We start from the raw sequence: 20,638 nt of genomic DNA, 5'->3' as shown, positions 1-20,638 counted from the left end.
GAAGAGGAAGTGAGCTCAGACGCCATGCCTCTGCTCTCCAGGGCAGATGTGATGAAGCTCGGACCCAGGATGGACATAGGCTAGAATCTTCCCAGTAAGCGCACCTCGTGGTGCTACACACATTAATAGAAATGGGCCAAGCAGTGATTATATGAACACAGTTTGTGTGTTGTTATTTTGGGGCATAAGCTAGCCAGGGAGCCAGAAGCTGGGCGGCCAGGAGCTGGCTGCAGGAACACAGCCCGCAGCTCCTTCAACAGAGTCTCTGCAAAGTTCCCAACAGCAGAAAGACTCTCTGCAGAAGACTCCAGAAGTGAAAGGAATAAATTATTCTATAAATTACTCAGCCTGAGGTTCTCAGTTATAGCAATAGAAAATAAGTCAAGACAAATATGATACTTTCTCCTTTGTATAAGGCCTTATCAGGGTCTCTTTTTGGTTTAGGATTACTTTCTGATAATGTAAGGTCAGAACACAAAGAAGAATGTTTAAGGAACCAAAAGTTTTTTTAAATAATTCATTAGCCTCACTATATTTAAGAGAAATTGAACATGCATTTTTAATAGACAAAGTATAGTATCAAACATGCATCAATTTGAGGCCTGAAACAATTTATACTATAAAATCTAAGAAGAAAAAAATATCTGTGTCAGTTTTCTATTGTTGTGGGATAGTCCTTGGATACCATAAGCTGGAATATTATACAACATATGGCATAGATGCTTGAGGTTATTAATAAATATTCTTACAAAGCTTTACATTGTGAAATATAGGATTAAGATAATACAATTCTACTCTTAAGATAAACCCATAGCAACTGAAAACACACATTCACATAAAACCTATATGTGTGTAGTAGGATTATTCTTAAAAATAAGAGGATGGTTGGCATGGTGGCACTTGGGAAGCAGAATGGATGGGGCTAACGGTTTCAAGACATTGTCAACTGCTTTGTCAGTTCAAGGCAAGCCCGGGCTACACAAGACCTTATCTTAAAAAAAAAAAAAAAAAAAAAGTTGGGGACATAGTTTGGTCAAGAGAGAGCTTGACTTACAAGCAGGAGGACGAGTTTGAGCCCCAGAAACCAGCTAAAAAAGAGAGAGAGAGAAAGGTATAGGGGTACACACTTGTAACCTGGGACTGGAAAAGCAAGTGGAGACAGGAAGATCACTGCCAGTGTCGCCTACATGGAGAGTTCCAGGACAGCAAGAGAGTCTATCTAAAAAGAAGAGGAAAGGGTAGGCGGCACCCAAGGAACACGCTAAGGTTCTTCTCTGACACTCGCACCTGCACACACATGAACACACACAAACATAAACACATCACAGAAAAATCAAAGGAAGGTAACTTTCGCCCGATGAATGGGTAAACAAGATATGGTATATTCATCCGTACAATGTAGTATTATTTGACCTGTTAAAATAAAGAAATGCTGTTATAGACTAAAGCACAGATGCATCTGAGCAATGTAAGTGAAAGAATTCCAGTTCCAAAAGGTCAAATAACGTATGGTTCACACCGCATGCCTGGATCAGGTAAATCCACAGTGACGGAGAGTGCAGACTGTTTACACAGGGCTGGGAAACTGTGGGGAGAGCTGGACACCGAGAGACAGTTAATGGTACTTCTTTGGGGGATGACAAAATGCTCTAAAAATCACTTTATGACTGTGTGTGTGCTAGTTTTCCCAGCTCGACACAAACTAGAGTTACCTGGGAGGAAGGACCCCCCGTTGGGGAACTGCCACCACCAGATTGGTATGAGGACGTGTCTGCGGGCCCTTTTCCTGACTGATGTGATGTGTCTTTCTGGGCAGGTAGTCCTGAGCTAAGAAAACAGGCTGAGCAAGCCGTGGGAAGCAAGCCAGTAAGCAACAGCATTCTTCCATGGTCTCTGCTTCAGTTGGGGCCTGGGCTTCTCTTACTCATAAATTGTGATGTGGACGCGCAAGCCAAATAAGCCCCTTCTCCTCAACTTGGTTTGTAATGAGCTAATGAAACCTCAGGCGAGCTGAGAAACTCTAGACAAGAAAGTTGACATGCTGCTAACAGCTTCAGCAGGCAAGGATCTGCAAGCACCTGATAAGATAAACATGACCTCCTTCGGTGTTTGCAATTCTGAGACCGCAGGGGACAGAACAGACTTCTGGACAAGGGACAATTTGCTTCTGTACAGCTCGGTCTATTTTATTGCCATGGATTTATTTACTTACATGGATCCTGATCTAACAGAATTGGTCACTGTCTTACCACAGGAACAGATGGCAAATTAATACAGACTATGTAGCTGTAAATACAGTTAAATATTTATTTATATGCTTCAAAGGGGTGATTTTTGGTATGTGAATTACACCTCCATTCAGCTGTAAAAATTAAATTCTCAGTTTAGCCACAAGGAACTTGTCTGAGATGTGAAAAGGTCACCGTTAAATCAACACTTCCTCCAGGACTTGGGGGGCAGACTTTCATATAAATAAATATCATTAATGACAAACAAAATCTGTGGCTGGTGCTAAAGTGAGCCCATATGTGAAACAGGGTGCATGTGCTCTTGGAAGGGAGGGTCATTTTTTTTTTTTGAGGGCCCAGTGAGACAGCACAGTTAACTTTTAACATCATCTATTTGTATCTAGAATACTTTAGTTTGCTATTGGCTGTTTCTCAAAATAACCACGCCTATGCAACCTCCTGTCATTAAAAATAAGAAAATATAAGCGAAGGGACTCTGGACAGCTTGAGTATCATGAGTATGGCTCTGGCAGGCCTTGCCCTTCTCCCCCACTCCTCCATTAGGTCACATTCCTAGCTAGACCCCGGGATCTACTCCCTTACTTGGCTACTTCCTCCTCCCGAGGCTGCCTACCAAGGTCCAGCTATCAAAGTATGGAAGTCCAGCAATCAAAGCCCCCTTTGGCTCACCTAGTAAACATGCCTAATTAAAGTTAAACACCTCATCATTCCCTCTGTACCTTTTAAACCTCCATTTTCCTCTGTGCCACATCTGTCTCCTCTCTCTCCAGACACTCCTTTGTCCCTCCAGGACAAATACCCTGGCCGCTTTTCCCTTCTTCCCTTCCCATCCTGCCTTGTCCCCTATATCCTCGTGTGTTTGCCTCTCATCCTCTGCCCTTAGTCTCTCTGGGGGCAAGTAAATCTTTGTGCTGGAAAGTTGGGGGTCCTGAGCTGATACTTTCCATTACAGTAAGTATTTCTTCAACTTGCTCATTTGGGGACAATTCAGAGTAGAGATCTATCCCACAGATCAGTGCTATACGTTACATCCCTTTAAATTCACAAGTCTTATCAGTAAGCTAGCTATGAAGATAGAAATGAAAATTTTAATATTTTTATAATTTTTGAGGCCATCTGTATCCATTTATGACTGTAAAGGTCTCTTCAATGTGTGGTTTACTGAGAAAGAGCTGCATGGTGCCACAAATGCATGGCTTTTATAGAAAGTTGAAGAAGTTATAATCACCACCAGTAATCAGTCTTAGGCCTTCAGGCAACTTGTTGCTATAAACCACGCTCCAAATGCTTGGAGCATCTTCCTCACCAGTCAAGATCTGTTCGCCGTGCGCGAAGAAATGCAAGCCTGTTCAAGTTTAATCCGAATGCTACATACTTTGAAATTTGACGTTCAAATATTTATTATAGATTTGGAAGAACGTGTTTTAAAGGCTTTTCAGATCTATGTTTTTATATAGATCATTATTTTTTCCTACATACTTCATGTTTCACTCATTATCACACAATTGTCTCTCCTTCCGAGAAGCCACAGTCTTTGTAGAAACGCGTTTTTTCTAACGAGACCAGGAAGACGCACGCGAAGCAGTGCTGATGTATGTAACTCGGTGGTAGAGACCCATATAGAGGCCTGGCTTAAATCCCCACAACGAAGCGTGATCCTAAATTCTTTGCCATCATCAAACATTCAATACTCATAAACTTTTAAAGAGGTGTCGGGTTTTTTTTTTTTAACTAAAAAAAAAAAGTACCATGAAGGTTTCGGAGATGCTCAATCAGTTTAAGAATTCTATCTTGTAAGCACAATTTAACATTACCCAGAATGTAACACTTACAGCCCTGAGGGGGAAAAGTGATTAATCTCACATAGTCACTTTGACAAGCTTAGGGACGTGGCCCAACTTGATTACGTAACACCTCCAACAAGCTGCACAGGCATGAATCATATTAGTAATTCTGTAGAAAACTTATGACTGTTCACTGTAAATCTTTCAATGACACACAGCCTCAACTCAGTTCAGGGCAGACTTTACTATCAAAAGGAATTCGGAAAGACAGACAGCGGTTTTTAATGTAGTAATTGAAAAGAATTTTTTAAAGTCATGCTGGATAACTAAGTCATAGAGTGTAAAAAATATTTTTTTCCTTCCATAAAAATCAAACAGTGGAAGAAACAGTGTACATAAGATTAATGTAATCAGGGTTCCCAGCCCTGTGGGAAGTCCAAGGACCACCCACCTCCATCCAGGTCTAGTAAGGTGAGCATCCAAACTGCCTAGGCTCCCACAAAGCCAATACGTGCAGTAGGATCAAAAACCCATTGCCATTGTTCTTGAGTTCTCAGTAGTCCTCATTAGGGGACTTGATTGGGGGAGGGGGAGGGAAATGGGAGGCGGCGGTGGGGAAGAGACAGAAATCTTTAATAAATAAATAAATAAAAAATAATAAAGATTAATGTAAATTAAGGTAAATGGATTAAAAAATGCTACTTTTTGGGCTGATAAAAACTCCAGACCAGCCCTAAGATTGAAGGGTGAACGTCCCTGGAGACTCCAAGAGTTTGCGGCAGAGGGATGGCTGGGAGTTGGCCAAATCTCAGTCTTAAAGAAGGCGACGAGGCCAAACCGGATCTGCGCGACTGCTATTCTCTTGCTGGCACCCAGGGTAGACAATAAAATGCCTCCGTAAAACTCGAGTGCAAATCCTTGCTCGGGTCCTGCAAAGGAGGCTCGCACTCGCTAGGGGGAGGGACGACTGGGCGTGAGACGAGACCGGGACACGGCGCCCGGCAGCGGAGAGGTCGGGTGAAAACCAGGCTGAGCCGTGGGCTCCCTTACTCTCCCGCAGGGTTGTGCCCGTGCGTGGGCGGAGCCTCCGCCATCTCTCTGGACCGCGGCCAAAGTGCCGCAGCATCCAGCAGGAAGCTGCTTTCGCTGGGACTGCAGGACGCTAATCGGATTTTCTGCCGGCGTTCCAGGGGCGCAGCCCGAGCCTGGAAAACCGCCGGGGGCGGGGCGGGGCAGGGGCGGGGCGGGGGCGGGGCCGGGCAGCGAGCCTCGGCAGCCCACCCCTTCCAGCACGGGGTGGGACCCTCGAGGCTTTCCGTCCAATCGCGTTCCCCGACGTGCGCGGGGCGGGACCCTCGCGGCTTTCCGTCCCAGTTGGGCTCCTGGGCAGCGCAGGGCTGGCAGGCCGCCGTCTCGGAGGACCCGGCGAGGGGCGGAGGTGAAGGTGAGCGTGCAGCCGGCTCCCTCCCTTCCCTCCCACGGCAGCGAGCGGTCTAGAGGCAGTGGAGCTGCGCCAAGCCGAGCAGGGTGCAGTCGGGCAGCGCCTCAGAAGCTCCGGTCTGGCGCGGGTGTGGCGTCCGCAGGCGTCTCGCCCTTCGGGTCCGGGATATCCCCCATTGCAACGTCCAGCTAGCGGGTCGGGGTGCTTGTTCCTTAATTTTTCCCGACTTGTCCTCATCCCCTGCGCCGAGTTGGCCTTGGGTTGGTGGGAGGAGTTTCTGAACTTTCTTGCTGCTTTTTGCTTCTGTTTCAGCCTAAGTGCGGGCACCGGAAGGTGCTCTGTGCCCCTTGTGTCCATCTAATTAGATGCCTGGAACGTAGCTAGCTCTGCAGCGATTTAAGCTAGCAGATGACCGTTCTTCTGTTTCTCCAGCTTCTTTCACTTCCTTTCCCCTCACTATCTGGTCTTTACTTCAGCGCAGTTCTTCCTACAGTCACCAGCCTTGTTCAGGTCCCCGTGGTTTCACATCAGAATTGTTGGAGCTTCTGGCAGTCCTGAACACTTCATCTTGGTTTACTGGTATGTGACACTTTGTTTGCTTACTCTTCCTTGTTCTCGTTCCTACTTCTTTGAGTTCACATTACCTTACTCTTAGGAAATCCACCCTAGTTAAACCCATAGTAGTAGTGTTCTTAATGTTCTTGTAATCCTTTAACTTAATCTATGTGGTCGAAAACTTAAGACAACTCTTAGCGAATCTGCTTTACCTGGTGCAGGGTTTAAGCAGTACAGTGGTCATAAAATTAGTATTCTCTTTCTCGGCTTTCGCGGGGGGGGGGTCTGTTAAGTGACAGGGAAGTGGAAAGAGAGCAGCTTGCCATTCCATCTTAGTTTCCTGTTGCAACCACAACACATGATCTCAGGCAGTTAAAAGAACAGACTGAGCTTCTGTGAAGTCTGAGTGAGTTTAGCTGTTTATCCTACACAGACTCTCAAAAGGAGAGATCAAGGTGCCTGAGTTATTCTCTGAGGTTTTTAGGGTTCATTCTAGTTGGCAGAATTTAATTCCTGCTCACTTGCAGGATTGAGGGTCCCATTCCTGTTAGCGCTTTTTTTGCCTCTGAGTTCCTCCAGGTCGTGGATGTAGACATAGAAGTGTCAGCATCTCTACCTCAGGGACTCAAATGATTCGGTTAAGTCCTGACTATTTAAGCTCTTTTTTTTTTTTTCCGTAGCTGAAACCGAGTTGCAACCATAGGAGTAATGATTTTCTATCATAATGACAAGTTCTGGGAAATAGAAAGTGTAGGTAGCAGTTGAGGTCATCATAAAAATTTCTGCATACTCTAGTCCATAATATACTTGTTTCAGGATGAACTGAAATAAAAAAAATCTGATGACAGTATGATTATACATTCAAAGGTAAAGAGATTCTATTACTTACTCGCCTAGAGTTTGGTGGGTATTGGTGGCACGTACCTTTAATCTGAGCACCAGGGAGTCAGAGGCAGGCAGATCCATGTCAATTCAGGCTAGCCTGGTCTACACTGCTAGTTTCAGGTCTGCCAGGGGTATATAGTGAGGTTCTGTCTCAAAATAAGTAAATAAATAAAAAGGGCAAATTTTGAGGTCCTTTGAGATGTAGTGTTAGATAATGGCACCTGCAGCCAAGTCAGCTAACCCACGCGTGAGTCCAAAGGACCCACAAGGTAGAGGAGAAGAAACTCCTGCAGGTTTCCTTTACCATGTGTGCTGTGACAGCCCACCACCACCAAATAAATGCTTCCAGTGTTTTCCAGTCACTTACCTAGCAGCAAATGGCTAAAAGTAGCTGAGTCTATATTTAGGAACAAGAACTACATTTCTGTTAAGTCCAAAGCGGTTTATCAATATTCAGATGGGATGTAAGTGAAACCATTAAGAAGGAAGAGGCTGAACTTTGAGGTCCTAACGTATTAGCCAAAATAGTCTGCCATGCCTTTGTTTCTGATACTGTTAACTTTTATAACATGAGTAGAATATTTAGCTTTGCCATTTTAAAATAGGATATGAAAGGGCAGAAAGTTTTCATTCAATATTAATTTCTTGTTTTCTTAGTTACTGTTTTATTATGGAATTTATAAATTATTCTTTTAGAAATCTTATTATTTAATACCAATATACCCTCATCTTAAATGGGATTAGTTTTATTTTGACAAGAATACCACAAATCTAGAACATATTTAAGATTGGTTTATGATACTCAAAGCCAGTCTGATTAGGTCTCATGCCATCTGCACAGTTTTAAGTTAGATCAGCTTGTCACATGAAGTCTTACAGTCTGTAACATCTATGACCTACTCTTCCACACGTCTGCATTGTTTTTCAGACATAATCTTTTCCTACACACCCAATCTTACCTACCCAGTAAGACTCTGGAGGTTCCCTAATGTTCTGTAATGTTGAACATTACATTCCTTGTGGAAGGAGAGATTACAACCTAACAGATCTGCCTGGGTACCAAGGATGACCTCTCAAACCGATGACTAAATCAGAGATTTTGCTTCTCATATGTGAGCATGTTTTCTGTAGCACACTGCGCTATCTGGTGTTTCATGAGGATGGCTACTGGTCCCTCTGATGATGCTTTGGTTCCCTAGCTGTAGTGAGGAGTGGCCCAGTTCCCGGCCGCCTGGCTAGCTAATGCCCCGAAATAATTACACGGAAACTGTATCCTTTTAAACACTGCCTGGCCCATTATATCTGGCTTCTTCTTGGCTAGCTGTCAAATCTTGCTTAACCCATATCTAATAATCTGTGTAGCACCACGAGGTGGTGTCTTACCGAGAAAGATTCTAGCCTATATCCATCCTGGGTTGGAGAATCATGGCGACTGCCTGAATTTGATTATTTCTCCCAGCATTCTATTCTGTCTACTCCGCCTATCTAAGCTGCTGTCCTATCAAAGGGCCAAGGCAGTTTCTTTATTAACCAATGAAAGTAGCACATACAGAAGACCCTCCCACATCACCTAGCATATTGAATTAATGTTAAAGTTGGTTTTCTTTGTCCAACAAATTTACAAACACTTACAAAGTTGAAGTTGTGACTGATGCTGTTCTTCTTTTCTTCAGTTTTTCTACTGTGATTATATCATGGAAAATCAACTGGCAAAGTCAGTTGAAGAACGGACATTTCAGTACCAGGATTCTCTCCCATCATTGCCTGTTCCTTCACTTGAGGAATCATTGAAAAAATACCTTGAATCAGGTACATTTATAAACTTCTAGTATAGATTAATATTGTTAGTGACATAGAAATGAGGTTGATGAGGGTCTAACTGCAGATGCCTCTAGACTCATAAAACATGCAAAGCTTTTAGAAGTTATTTTTCCTTGGTGTAAAAAGCCCGATAGTATTAATAGGCCTGCAGGGTAAATGTCAACCCTTTGTCTCCATCTGCGTACACAAGTCCCACTTCAGGCAAAGATCTTGAAATCTTTCTCTGCTTCTTTTGCTAGCACCATATTTGAACTTATCTTATGTTTCTTGGACCTTGTAATTCCTTAAAATAGTTGTGTAGTTTGCTAATGCCTGTCCAAGCATCTGTACACGCCATCATGCTCACATTTCCCCTCTGATTCTTGTCACCCATATACAAAGTCACCATTCTAAGTCAACAGTGACCTGGTTTTAGTAATTCTTTCTCTTAATTCCCTTGGCTCTTCAGGGTTGAGAGCAGTGGTTCTGAACTCTGTAATGCTGTGACCCTTTAATACAGTCTCTCGTGACCCCAACCATAAAATTATTTTCATTGCTACTACATAACTGTAACTTTTCTACTGTTGTGAATCCTAGTGCAAATATCTATGTTTTCCAATGCTATTAGGTGACCCTCAAAGAGGTTGTAACCCGCAGGTTGAGAACCTCTGGTTTAGTTGTTCATAAACGAGCCAGCGTTTACTTTTGGGACTTACTTGCTGTATTTCCACCTTCTTTTTCATTTCTTAATTTTTTCCTTTGTATTCAAATTTATTTCTAAACACTAGAATGAATGAACATTCTTGTATACAGTTAGACATAAAATATTGAGTCAGTTTTATTCCTTTTAAAAACGTGCATTGTGGAGCTCTCTTTCCCCCTCTTCTCTCCTTTCCCCTTCTCTTTCCCCCTCTCCTTCCTTCTCCTTCCCCCTTCTCCTTCCTTCCTTCTCCTTCACCTTTCTCCTTCCCCTTTGCCTTCCCCCCCTCCTTCCCCTCCTCTCAATGAGGATAGACTGCCTTGAGTTTGCTCCACAGCTGTGATTCAGGACATTTCAGTTGCCAGCAACTTGTCAGCTCTCTTCCCTTCTCTCCTGTGTTCTCTCTTTCCTGTCTGATTTCGCATGTTGCTCGCCCTTGTAACTGCTTGCAAAAGAGTATTTGAGAGGGCAAAAAAAAGAGCTAATTGTTTTTACTTGATTGTTTAGCTCTGTGTAGATTTCTGAATTGGGTGTGCTTGAAGAATTCTAAAGACCTTGTTTGTTCCGTATGGGAAATATGGTGTCGTTCTGATTTTGAGACCCTTCCTCCTAAAGATTATAGTACCTCCCATCCCATCATCTTTCCAAATTTATGTATTTTTTAAAATTATTAATTTATTTAACTAATCCATTGATTCCAATTGGTGCTGCCTGTATGAGTAGAGTGTCAGTCATCCAGTGGGGGCATGGGAAGCCAACTAGATAGATACTACACCCTAAAAATAAAAATGTAACTTTCCATCCTCAACTGTCAGCTCCTCAGCTAGGGGTAAAACCTTGGGAGTCCCTGCTAGAATGAGCTCTTTTGATCTTGTGGAGATCTTGTGCTGAGTTCATGAGTACCAGCAGTGTCGTGTCCAGAAAACAGCACCTCACAGCACTCCTTCCCAGCCTTCTGCTCTCACATCCACTCCAACCCCTCTTCCGTGACACCACAGTCTTGGTGTCTCATCGACTGCCACACACTTGGTCACCTATTCTTGCCCTTTAAACAGTCATGAGTCTCTGCATTAACTGTTACCCATTGCAATAAGAAGCTTCTCCTACCAAGGTTGGGAACAGCACAAATCTAGGAATATATTTAGAGAATACTTTGACAACATGGTCATTTAGGAAAACATCAGTAGGTTCTCTTTGCCAGGGCTTATGATTTCTCTATTGATGGGTTTTAATTATATTTGCAGGATGAGGCATGGATTTTCTTCTGAAGAGCAGGCCTCAGATCCAGAAAAGAGAGTGGTTGTTGCCCCCATAAGCAGTCTTGCCTCTGTTGCAGCAGTGGTTACAATGTTGCCTTAAGGTTGGTAGTGTAGCATGCAGCGCCCAGCACTGGATACACTTTGATGTGGCTTATGCCCCATCAGACTGCATAGTACCTTCCAGCAGTATGCAAGCCAGCCAGCACAGAGGGTTTTCTGGCCAGTTCATTGATTTTTCTGTGTCCAGCAACCAAAATGTGTGTGATGTCTTTAGCAATAAGGTCTTATCCTCTAGACTCGTGGTTCTCAACCTTCTGATGCCGTGACCCTTTAATAATTCTGTATGTTGTTCTAACTCCCAACCATAAAATGATTTTCATTGCTACTTCATAACCGTGATTTTGCTGTTGTTAGGAATCTTAATGTAAATATCTGATATGCAGAATATCTGATTTTGTGACACCAATGAAAGGGTCACGGGCTGAGAATGGCTGATCTAGTCACCGTGGGCAACAGAGAACAGCAGCAATAGCCTGCAGTCTGTGTCATTTTCAGCCTATCTGAACAGTAACTCACAGGAAGGGAACTCATCCCGGGCTCAAGAGTTCAAGGCACCTGATACTTTTGAAAACAAAGAGAAAATGAAGGGAACAGCATTGTTTGCTAATATAGGGCACCTTTGTACAACGTGCCCCCCCTTTAATGTATTTTTGATTAGGTCACAAATTAGTGAGTTTCATAGATCCTTAGTTTTGGCTAACATGCCTCTCTACCTCCTTTCTCCCACCCCATCCCCATCCCCTTCCTTAACTTAAACCTTTAGCTTCTGGTACCCCTTCCGCATCCTTTGATACCGTGTATACTCTGTCCCCTCATACTGTATGTATTACATAGTGTGCAAAAGCCCAGATTCCTACATGGTCTCCTAGAGCGGTCTTCATTTTGGTTGCCGCTTCTCCTGGCCTTTTGTCCCCGTGCCCCTTACTTCATTTGAGTGACCCAGACAGGTCCCCTTTTCTCTTTCTTTTCTTTTTAAATTCCCCCTTTAGCACTTTATAACCCCAATTTACTTTCCATTCTAATTCACTCAGGTCAATTAGATTCTTTCTTACCTTATAAAAATCACGATTCATTATTGGACTCAGCAAAACAGTAAAATCCTGCAACCATCCCAACAATTCTGTTTTATTATTATTGAAAAAAAATACTAATCCAAATTCCCACTCCCTCCCTTTCTGCCATTCCCTCCACTTACCCTCTCACACCAACCCCCTCCAACCCTAAGAGAGGGTAAGGCACCCTGCCCTGTAAAAAGTCCAAGGCCCTCCCCACTACATCTAGGCTGAGCAAGGTATACATCCCAAAAATAGGAGAATAGGATTCCAAAAAGCCAGTACATGCAGTAGAGACAAATTCCAGTGTCACTGCCAGTGGCCCCTCAGTCTGCCCCAGCCATACAACTGTCAACCACATTCAGTTTGGTCCTATGCTTGTTCCTTCCCAGTCCAGCTGGAGTTGGTGAGCTCCCATTAGCTCAGGCAAACTGTCTCAGTGGATGAACCCCTCATGGTCTTGACCTCTTTGCTCATATTCTCATTCCTCCCACTCTTCAACTGGACCTTGGGAGCTCAGTCCAGTGCTCTGATGTGGGTCATTGCCTCTGTTCCCATCTGTTGTTGGATGAAGGTTCTGTGGTGATATTTAAGATAATCATCAATCTGACTACAGGGCAAGGCCAGTTCAGGAACCCTCTCCACTATTGCTTAGAGTCTTAGCTGGGGTCATCCTTGTAGATTCCTGAGCATTTTTCTAGAGCCATGTTTCTTGCTAACCCCATAATGGCTCCCTCAATAAAGATATCACTTTCCTTGCTCTCATATCTGTCCTTCCTCCATCTCGGCTATCCCATTCCCTCAAGTTCTCCTCAACCCTTCCCTTCTCTCCTTCCTTCTCCCCCTGCCCTCATGCTTCCAATTTTGTCAGGTGATCTTGTCTGTTTCCAATTTCCAGGTGGGTCTATATTTGTTTTTCTTTGGGTTCACGTTATTACTTAGCTTCTCTAGGATCATAAACTATTGGCTCAATGTCCTTTGTTTATGGCTAGTATCTACTTATGAGTGAGTACATACCATATTCATCTTTTTGGGTCTGGGTTACCTCAGTCAGGATAGTGTTTTCTAATTCCATCCATTTGCATGTAAAATTCAAAATGTCATTGTTTTTTACCGCTGAGTAGTACTCTAATGTGTAAATGTGCCACACTTTCTTTATTCATTCTTTGGTTGAGGGACATCTAGGTTATTTCCAGGTTCTGGCTATTACAAATAATACTGCTATGAACATAGTTGAACAAATGCTTTTGTAGTATGATTGGGCATCTCTTGGGTATATTCCCAAGAGTGGTATTGCTGGATCCTGAAGTAGGTTGGTTCCCAGTTTTCTGAGAAACCACCACACTGATTTTTAAAGTGGTTGCACAAGTTTGCATTCCCACAGCAATGGATGAGTGTTCCCCTTACTCCACATCCTCTCCAGCATAAGCTATCATTAGTGTTTTTGATCTTAGCCATTCTGACAGATATAAGATGGTATCTCAGAGTTGTTTTGATTTGCATTTCCCTGATAGCTAAGGAAGTTGAACATGTCCTTAAGTATCTTTTGGCCATTTGACCCCAAAAACTCTACCAGAGAACTCCCACAGCTGATAAATACCTTCAGTGATGTGGCAGGATACAAGATCAACTCCAAAAAATCAGTAGCTCTCCTATACACAAAGGATAAAGACGCTGAGAGGGAAATCAGAGAAATATCACCTTTCACAGTAGCCACAAAGAACATAAAATATCTTGGGGTTACACTAAACAAGGAAGTGAAAGATCTATTTCTTTCACTTGACAAGAACTTTAAGTCTTTGAAGAAAGAAATTGAAGAAGATACCAGAAAATGGAAAGATCTTCCATGCTCTTGGATAGGAAGGATCAACATAGTAAAAATGGCAATCCTACCAAAAGCATTCTATAGATTCAATGAAATCCCCATCAAAATCCCAACACAATTCTTCACAGACTTTGAAAGAACAATAATCAACTTCATATGGGAAAACAAAAAGCCCAGGTTAGCCAAAACAAGCCTATACAATAGAGGAACTTCCGAATGCATTGCCATCCATAACAACAATTCTTTTTTTTAAATAAAATATTTATTTATTTATTATGTATACAATATTCTGTCTGTGTGTATGCCTGCAGGCCAGAAGAGGGCACCAGACCCCATTACAGATGGTTGTGAGCCACCATGTAGTTGCTGGGAATTAAACTCAGGACCTTTGGAAGAGCAGGCAATGCTCTTAACTTCTGAGCCATCTCTCCAGCCCCATACCAACAATTGTTAACTGCAATAAACTTTATTCCCCACCATACCTAGGAGCAGTCATGGAGAATGAGTGCCACCCACATGTATCTTTTCCTCATTGTCATTCTTCCCGCCTGTGCAGTTCTTTCCTGGGGACAGGTGGCCTCAGCTGTGGGTATTACCTATCGCCGCTCCACAGCAGGCAGACACAACCTTCCATGCAAGGAGACTCCGGTGTCAGACTTGCTGTGCAGCTCCTCTGCTGTCAGCTTTAGTCCATGTTTCCTTCCCGTTACAGCTGGCCCAAGCTGCCTTCCTTTACCTCTGTTGTGTCTGTCTGAGCAGCAGATGTGTTAGCTTTTCCAAGGAGACAAAAGCAACTGTTGATTAACCCTAGATAAGGCACCAACAACAGACCAAAAGAATAATTCCGCTGGAGTCCAGTTTGGCAAACCAAGGAGTTTATTAGGCTTGCTTACAAGAGTATGGGTGACATCAAAACAGTTGAGTCATTGAGTACTCCTCCCTCCTCCTGCAAGCCGGAGAAACCTTCTACTGTCTAAAGACTCCAGCATTTCCTTCTGAGATCACATGGGAGCCCAGTGACCCTATGAAGGTAGGAGGGTCACAGACAAAATTCTGTGAAGGTTTCTTAAATGTAGACTCAGTGCTATGAGTAAAGTGGTATGGCCATGTTGATGTTATACCCCGAGGATGGGTCTCCACTACACCTGCCAATCCTTGGGCATTCACATTTGTGATTGAGATTCTGAAAATCTCACTGGGAACGGGTTGGACTTGGTGACTAGTGGATCTTACTAGTTGACTGTAGGGCAGAGACCTAGTAATTTCATTAGCACACACCTGAATTCCACCGCTCTTTTCCTGAACTGAACTGATCAGTTTGGGACGGGGAGAAAGATGAGCATATAATTGAACTTTTTAAAAATTTAAATTAAATTCAAGCTGTTACCTTGAAACAAAAATATATACAAATTAGTTGGGTACTATGTGATTTCAATATATGTATATTATATAATGTAGGTCAAACATCTGTCTCTTCCAATATTAATTCATTATGTTGAAAACATTTAAAATCTTGCTTCCCGAGATACTGGGTATTTAAACACTGTCCATAGCAGGATTCCAGACCTTCTCATTTCTCTCATTTAGCTCCTCCCCCATCCACCTTCCACATCCTCCTCGCACCTCCCTCCCCGTGTAGACTCCCATGTTGCCGAAGGTGCTGGCTTCTGTTGTGGGCTTTGTTCACGGGGCATTTCCTGTTGTGTCTGTGTTGTAGTGTGGGTGTTTCATTCTTTCTTTAGATGGCGAATGAGTAGCTTTTCCATGTATACGTAGTATCATTTCTTTCTCTATTCATCAGTTGACAGATACTTATGTATTTCCAGTTCCTGAATTTTGTGAATAATACCTCAAAATAAGATCTATAATACCTTGTTTTTAGTATGGACCAAAATCCAGGTTTTTGTTTTTATCTAATTCATGTTTCACCTTGGTTTTCCCTAGCACCGAGCAAACCTTGTGGGGTCCCTCCTGGTTTGGGGAAGAAATCGCGGCAGTCTCATTTCACCCTTTGTTTTTCCTTTTAGGGGACCTTATGCCTTAAATCTTGAATCTTGGGTTCTGCCACCAGAATTGGCTTATTTATGGACTTACATTCACCCCACTTGTATTTTCTGTAACCTTTTATTCCTCAGGCCTTAGATATTTTCTCTGTTTTACAAAGCCAGTTATCGTCTTTCCAGTTTATTTTTGTTTGTTTGGTTTGGTTTTTTGACAGTGTCCCAGTTTATTGTCCAGGTTGGGCTGAACTCCTTTGGCCTCCACTCCCCAGTGGTTGGGACACTACAGGTTTGCCACCTTGTCTGGCTCACCGTGTTTTCTGGGTTTCTGAAATGTCTGCCCACTAACCCCTGGTCTGTCTGTCTGCCTCCCTGTCCCCTTTGTCAATTTCATTCCCTTTATTATTACTTAGTTTAGATTTTTTAAATGTATTTTATGTATCTGTCTGCACACCAGAAGAGGGCACCAGATTCCGTTAAATGGTTGTGAGCAGCCATATGGGTGAGGAAATCAATTCAGGACCTCTGGTTGAGCCAGTGAGCTCAACCACTGAGCCATCTCCTGCCCCTGTACTCCTCCTGAGATAGCTTTACTGTCATTTTACTGGGTTTCTAGAGGGAGTGAAGATAAATAGGAACTGGAAGAGGTGTGTGTGTGCGTGTGTGTAAATGTATGCTGTTCTTTTTTTATTATTGGTTTTTTGGGGGTGGGGAATGGTGTGCACTTGCTTGCTTCTGCTTCATACTTTATGTTTGTTTTTAACATGGGTTTTTGCTAAAAAAAAGGTATACTTTCTCCTCCTTTTTAAAGTCTACCTTCCTCTGGGAACACTAATTTTTTTGAAATCCACAGATTATTGCCTTCTAGAGTACTCACATTTTCTCTCTGAGCACAACGTTTTTATATAGGACTTTACATCGTGCTTGATAGATTTTTAAAGAAGCAAAAAACTTATTAGTTTCTAATATACTTTAATTTTTAAAGCAATTGATTTTCATGGACTAGGAAATTTGGATGGTTTTCTTATTTCCCTTTTTCTTGTCTTCTTCCTTTTTTCCCCCTTAGTAGAAAACTGTTTTTTGGCTCTCAGGCATCCTAGATATATTTTACATTGCCTATGTAAGAGTCATGGTTCTAATATAAACAGCAGTGGTAAAGGCTTTAATTTCTCTTACCTGTGGTTCAGTCGGGCTTACCTTCAACTGCATAATAGCCATGTGGCAGCTTGCCCCCTTAACCGCCATCAGGAGTACTTTGGTGATAATTTCAGATATTGTGACTCCATTCTACAATATCTGCTGTTTTATTTCTGCATTTGCACTGCATTTTTCACGCTGTAGACGGAAACCTTATGGTATGCTAGTGATGTTAGAGTTGTATAAAAATGAGTGAGGTGACATGGGAACACTTATTATAATTAATCACTTTTTTATAGTAAAGCCGTTTGCAAATGAAGACGAATATAAGAAAACTGAAGAAATAGTTCGAAAGTTTCAAAATGGAGTTGGTGAGAAATTGCATCAGAAATTACTTGAAAGGGCTAAAGGAAAAAGAAATTGGGTATTTATTTTATTTATATACTTATAATTGGAAACATGATATTTAAAAAATTTTAAATGTATATAACTTTCCTGTTTAAATTATTGCATAAAATGCTTGGAGTCATTGTCATTATGGTCACAAAAGAATGATTCATGTCATTGGAGAGCATTTGTTTTATAAGTGAGCTTTTGTCTTACCTGAGAATGTATTAAAATTCAGGTTTCCGGGAATAAGTAATTTTTGACTCATTAAGTCCAAATGAGACCCAGAAACCTTTATTTTAATTCCTCTGTGTGGTATATGTTTTGGCCAATATTCGTCATAGAGTCCAGAGTTATACATGCTGGGCAAGCCCTTTACCACTGAGCCATACCCTCGCCCATCCGTGTGCTTCTGAAGCAGGGGACGGAGAAGTGGGAACCATTGGACATACTCTGAAGTTCCACAGACAGACTGCCGGAGAAGCTGCTGTGCTCACCAGGTCTCCCTTAGCCAGCAGCTTCTCAGGATGTGGGTCAGGGGGTGACTTTGCCTTAGCTAGAAACTAATGATGGTAACTTACAATTTTAAAAGAAAAATGTCTGGTTTTTATATAAGGCATTTATCCTTTTGATGAAAAATAATTCCTACTTACAGATTCCTTTGTTCTCAATGAGTCTGGGGTGATTTTAACTAAAATGGGGGCAGAGGTAAAGAAGATGTCGCTCTGCTTGTATTCATTTTACTCTGGTCTTTCTGGGTTAGTAGCTACAGTTTGTACCATCATTTTAAAAAAGCGAAAACCTCCAGGTAAACTGGTAAGATCTGGTATCTATTTACTCGGGTAAGAAATCCAGTTATGTGCTGTATAGGGGACACAGGAAAAGGACTGTCAGAGAAAAGTCTGAGTTCGTTTGAAGCACACCACCGAAGGGTCTTGCACTTCTAACTGGAATTTCAGTTTCTCTTCGGCAAAGAGCATTATAAATGGCTGTTATCGTTAAGCAAGGTTTCAGGGAATATCTTTTATACTCTAGGAGTTGCCCAAGTACCTTGTTGATAGTGTAGTTAAACCAACTCATATTTAGTAGTTTACAGCTCCAAAAGCGAGAGGGATAGAAAGACAGTGGGTCTTTCATTGTCTGCCGTGATGTAAACTAAAAGGAGCAAGTATCGCATGCTTCCTTTACTGGCTAGCACTTACATATTCTATTTTGAAGAACCAATGTTCTTATTTTTTAGCTGGAAGAGTGGTGGCTCAATGTCGCCTACCTGGATGTGCGTATGCCATCCCAGCTGAACGTGAACTTTGTGGGCCCTTCTCCTCATTTTGAACACTACTGGCCTGCGAAGGAAGGCACACAGTTAGAAAGAGGAAGTATAATTCTTTGGCATAACTTGAACTACTGGCAGCTGCTAAGAAGGTAAGAGTGTAAGGGCCCTAACATGGGCTGAGCCATGAACATAAGGGCTCTGGACACGGGCTGAGCCGTGAGGGTGAGGGCACTAAGGACCCTGGCACGGGCTGAGCCGTGAGGGTGAGGGCACTAAGGGTCCTGGACACGGGCTGAGCCGTGAGGGTGAGGGCACTAAGGACCCTGGACACGGGCTGAGCCGTGAGGGTGAGGACACTAAGGACCCTGGCACGGGCTGAGCTTAGGTTTGCCCATTGTGGGAAATAAGAAAATGATATCTACCCAGCTCAGTTATTCAGTGGAAGAATGATACAGTTGTGATAGCCTGATGGTGAGTTTTAACAATGACTGTTTTTTTTTAAATCAAAATACTTTTTTAATAGAGAAAAATTGCCTGCACATAAATCTGGGAATACTCCTCTAGACATGAACCAATTCCGGATGTTGTTTTCCACCTGCAAGGTTCCGGGAATCGCTAGAGATTCGATTATGAATTATTTTAGGACTGGTAAGTAAACACAGAGAACATAGACTTTTTTTTTTAAAGTCTTGAGATTTGGGGAGTTTTGCTGTGATTTCTAATATACTATTTGAAATAATTGGGTTTTTATAAATTTATCAGAAAGTTTCTGTGAAACTATCTTTTTTCCATTGCTAGCTCAAGTAATATTCTTGATGACTTTAGATTCTAGTTCTATGTTATCCCTTCATTTCCCTTAATTTCTATTCCTTAGTAAAACCTTTCTCCTGCAGACATGGCCCAGTTCCTGTCAGCTCTTGACCTAACCCTTTACACTAACCCCGCATGTTGCAGTTTCCGTATCCCTTGGATCACCGTGAGCACCCACATCCGTCAGTACTCCACCTTGGCTGTTTTTGCGTCCACATTCATGGCCTTACTGTTCTGTACAGTTATGTTCTTCCCTCTCATGGGGGCTGTAACATAACGGTCAGTTTATTCTTTCACCTAAAGACAGCACTGTTTCTTGCCCTTCTGCCTCATTCTCAACTAGTGAACGGTTTTTTTTTATTCATAACAAATACAGAAAAATTGCTCTTTAACCTGAGGTTGACCAGCAGCTATAAGAAGAATAATCTAGAGACGCCACATCCCAGTCCTCTGCAAGGAGGTTAGGGTTGTCAGTCAGTTGCCCTGGAGATGAGGTTATGCTGAACTAATCACAAGTCTGAGAATCGTATGGGTTCTCAGAGAAAAACAGAGATGGCAGCACAGACAGGTTGTGATCTCCCCTTGATGGCTTTGAAGATGGAGAAGGGGACTCCTGAGCTGAGGAAGGGATAGCACCTGTAGAGCCTCTGGAAGGAACACAGCGGCACCTTCGTTTCTCATAGAGAAACATGCTTCCGATTCATCCTGCAAACCCTAAATAAAGGTGTGTTGTTTCAAGTCCCTTGGTAATTCCTGGTAGTATATTGTAGTGCATTTGTACACTTCGCACTCCTTTTTGGAAAGTAGATGAAGAGGAAGCTGTGGTACAGCCTCATCAGCACTTGTGAGGCCCTGAGCACAGCCACAGAATCACTGACAAAACCAACCTGTCTGATCCTCATGATGCTACTAATGGTGTGAGATCCCCTTCCTCTTGTTCCTTCATCATCCCCTCTTTCTCCTCTGCATTTCCAGTTTCCTTGCTTTGGTGGGTGGCTCCACTCTGTGTTACTCTCATACTAAAAGGAAAGTTTAGCTCTGCCCTCTGATCCTCAGGCAAGCTTTGCTGGAGCACAAACACGACATTGCTGCTACCTGTTCACTATGTAAAATCACCTGCTGGCTCCCTTTCCACCTTGCTTAACACTGGAAGCCCTGAGAGTCACAGCTGGTCTGGCGTCAGCCTCACCTCTGCTCAAGGTTCCCTGGGCTTTTTGTATTAAGCAAACCAGTTCAGTTTTGTCTTAATATCTTTATACTTCTTGATCCTTCTGTCTGTACTATGCACAACTTCCATGGTTCAATTTCCCATTTCATTCAAATCTCTTCACGTGTCCTTAGAAGTTGGTTTTGAGGGACCATTCTCCTGGTACACATTCTTCCAACTATTTATTTATTAAGTGGGTGTTTTGAATATGATG

The 20,638-nt window shown here is 42.6% G+C and overlaps 1 protein-coding gene across 6 annotated transcripts in view; it reads left to right on the top strand.

The window, feature by feature from the left end:
- The first annotated feature begins 5,345 nt into the window (after positions 1 to 5,345).
- Positions 5,346 to 20,638, top strand: part of Crot (carnitine O-octanoyltransferase) — a 36,107-nt gene continuing 20,814 nt past the window's right edge. Inside the window, exons 1-6 of one of the 6 annotated variants that reach the window (XM_050139742.1) lie at positions 5,346 to 5,477; positions 5,951 to 6,053; positions 8,588 to 8,723; positions 17,047 to 17,171; positions 18,375 to 18,556; positions 18,931 to 19,055. In XM_050139742.1, the coding sequence (XP_049995699.1) occupies positions 8,609 to 8,723; positions 17,047 to 17,171; positions 18,375 to 18,556; positions 18,931 to 19,055 (547 nt within the window). In that variant the 5' untranslated portion in view covers positions 5,346 to 5,477; positions 5,951 to 6,053; positions 8,588 to 8,608. Of the gene's footprint in view, positions 5,478 to 5,508; positions 5,633 to 5,950; positions 6,054 to 8,587; positions 8,724 to 17,046; positions 17,172 to 18,374; positions 18,557 to 18,930; positions 19,056 to 20,638 lie in introns of those variants that run through there. The other 5 variants (XM_050139744.1, XM_050139745.1, XM_050139743.1 and 2 more) reach the window with 5 other exon arrangements.

Source organism: Alexandromys fortis, unplaced genomic scaffold (genome assembly GCF_014885135.2).
Source record: "Alexandromys fortis isolate MF-2015 unplaced genomic scaffold, M_Fortis_MF-2015_v1.1 scaffold_38, whole genome shotgun sequence".
NCBI classification, from domain to species: Eukaryota; Metazoa; Chordata; class Mammalia; order Rodentia; family Cricetidae; genus Alexandromys; species Alexandromys fortis.
This window is presented reverse-complemented; position numbering and strand designations above follow the sequence as displayed.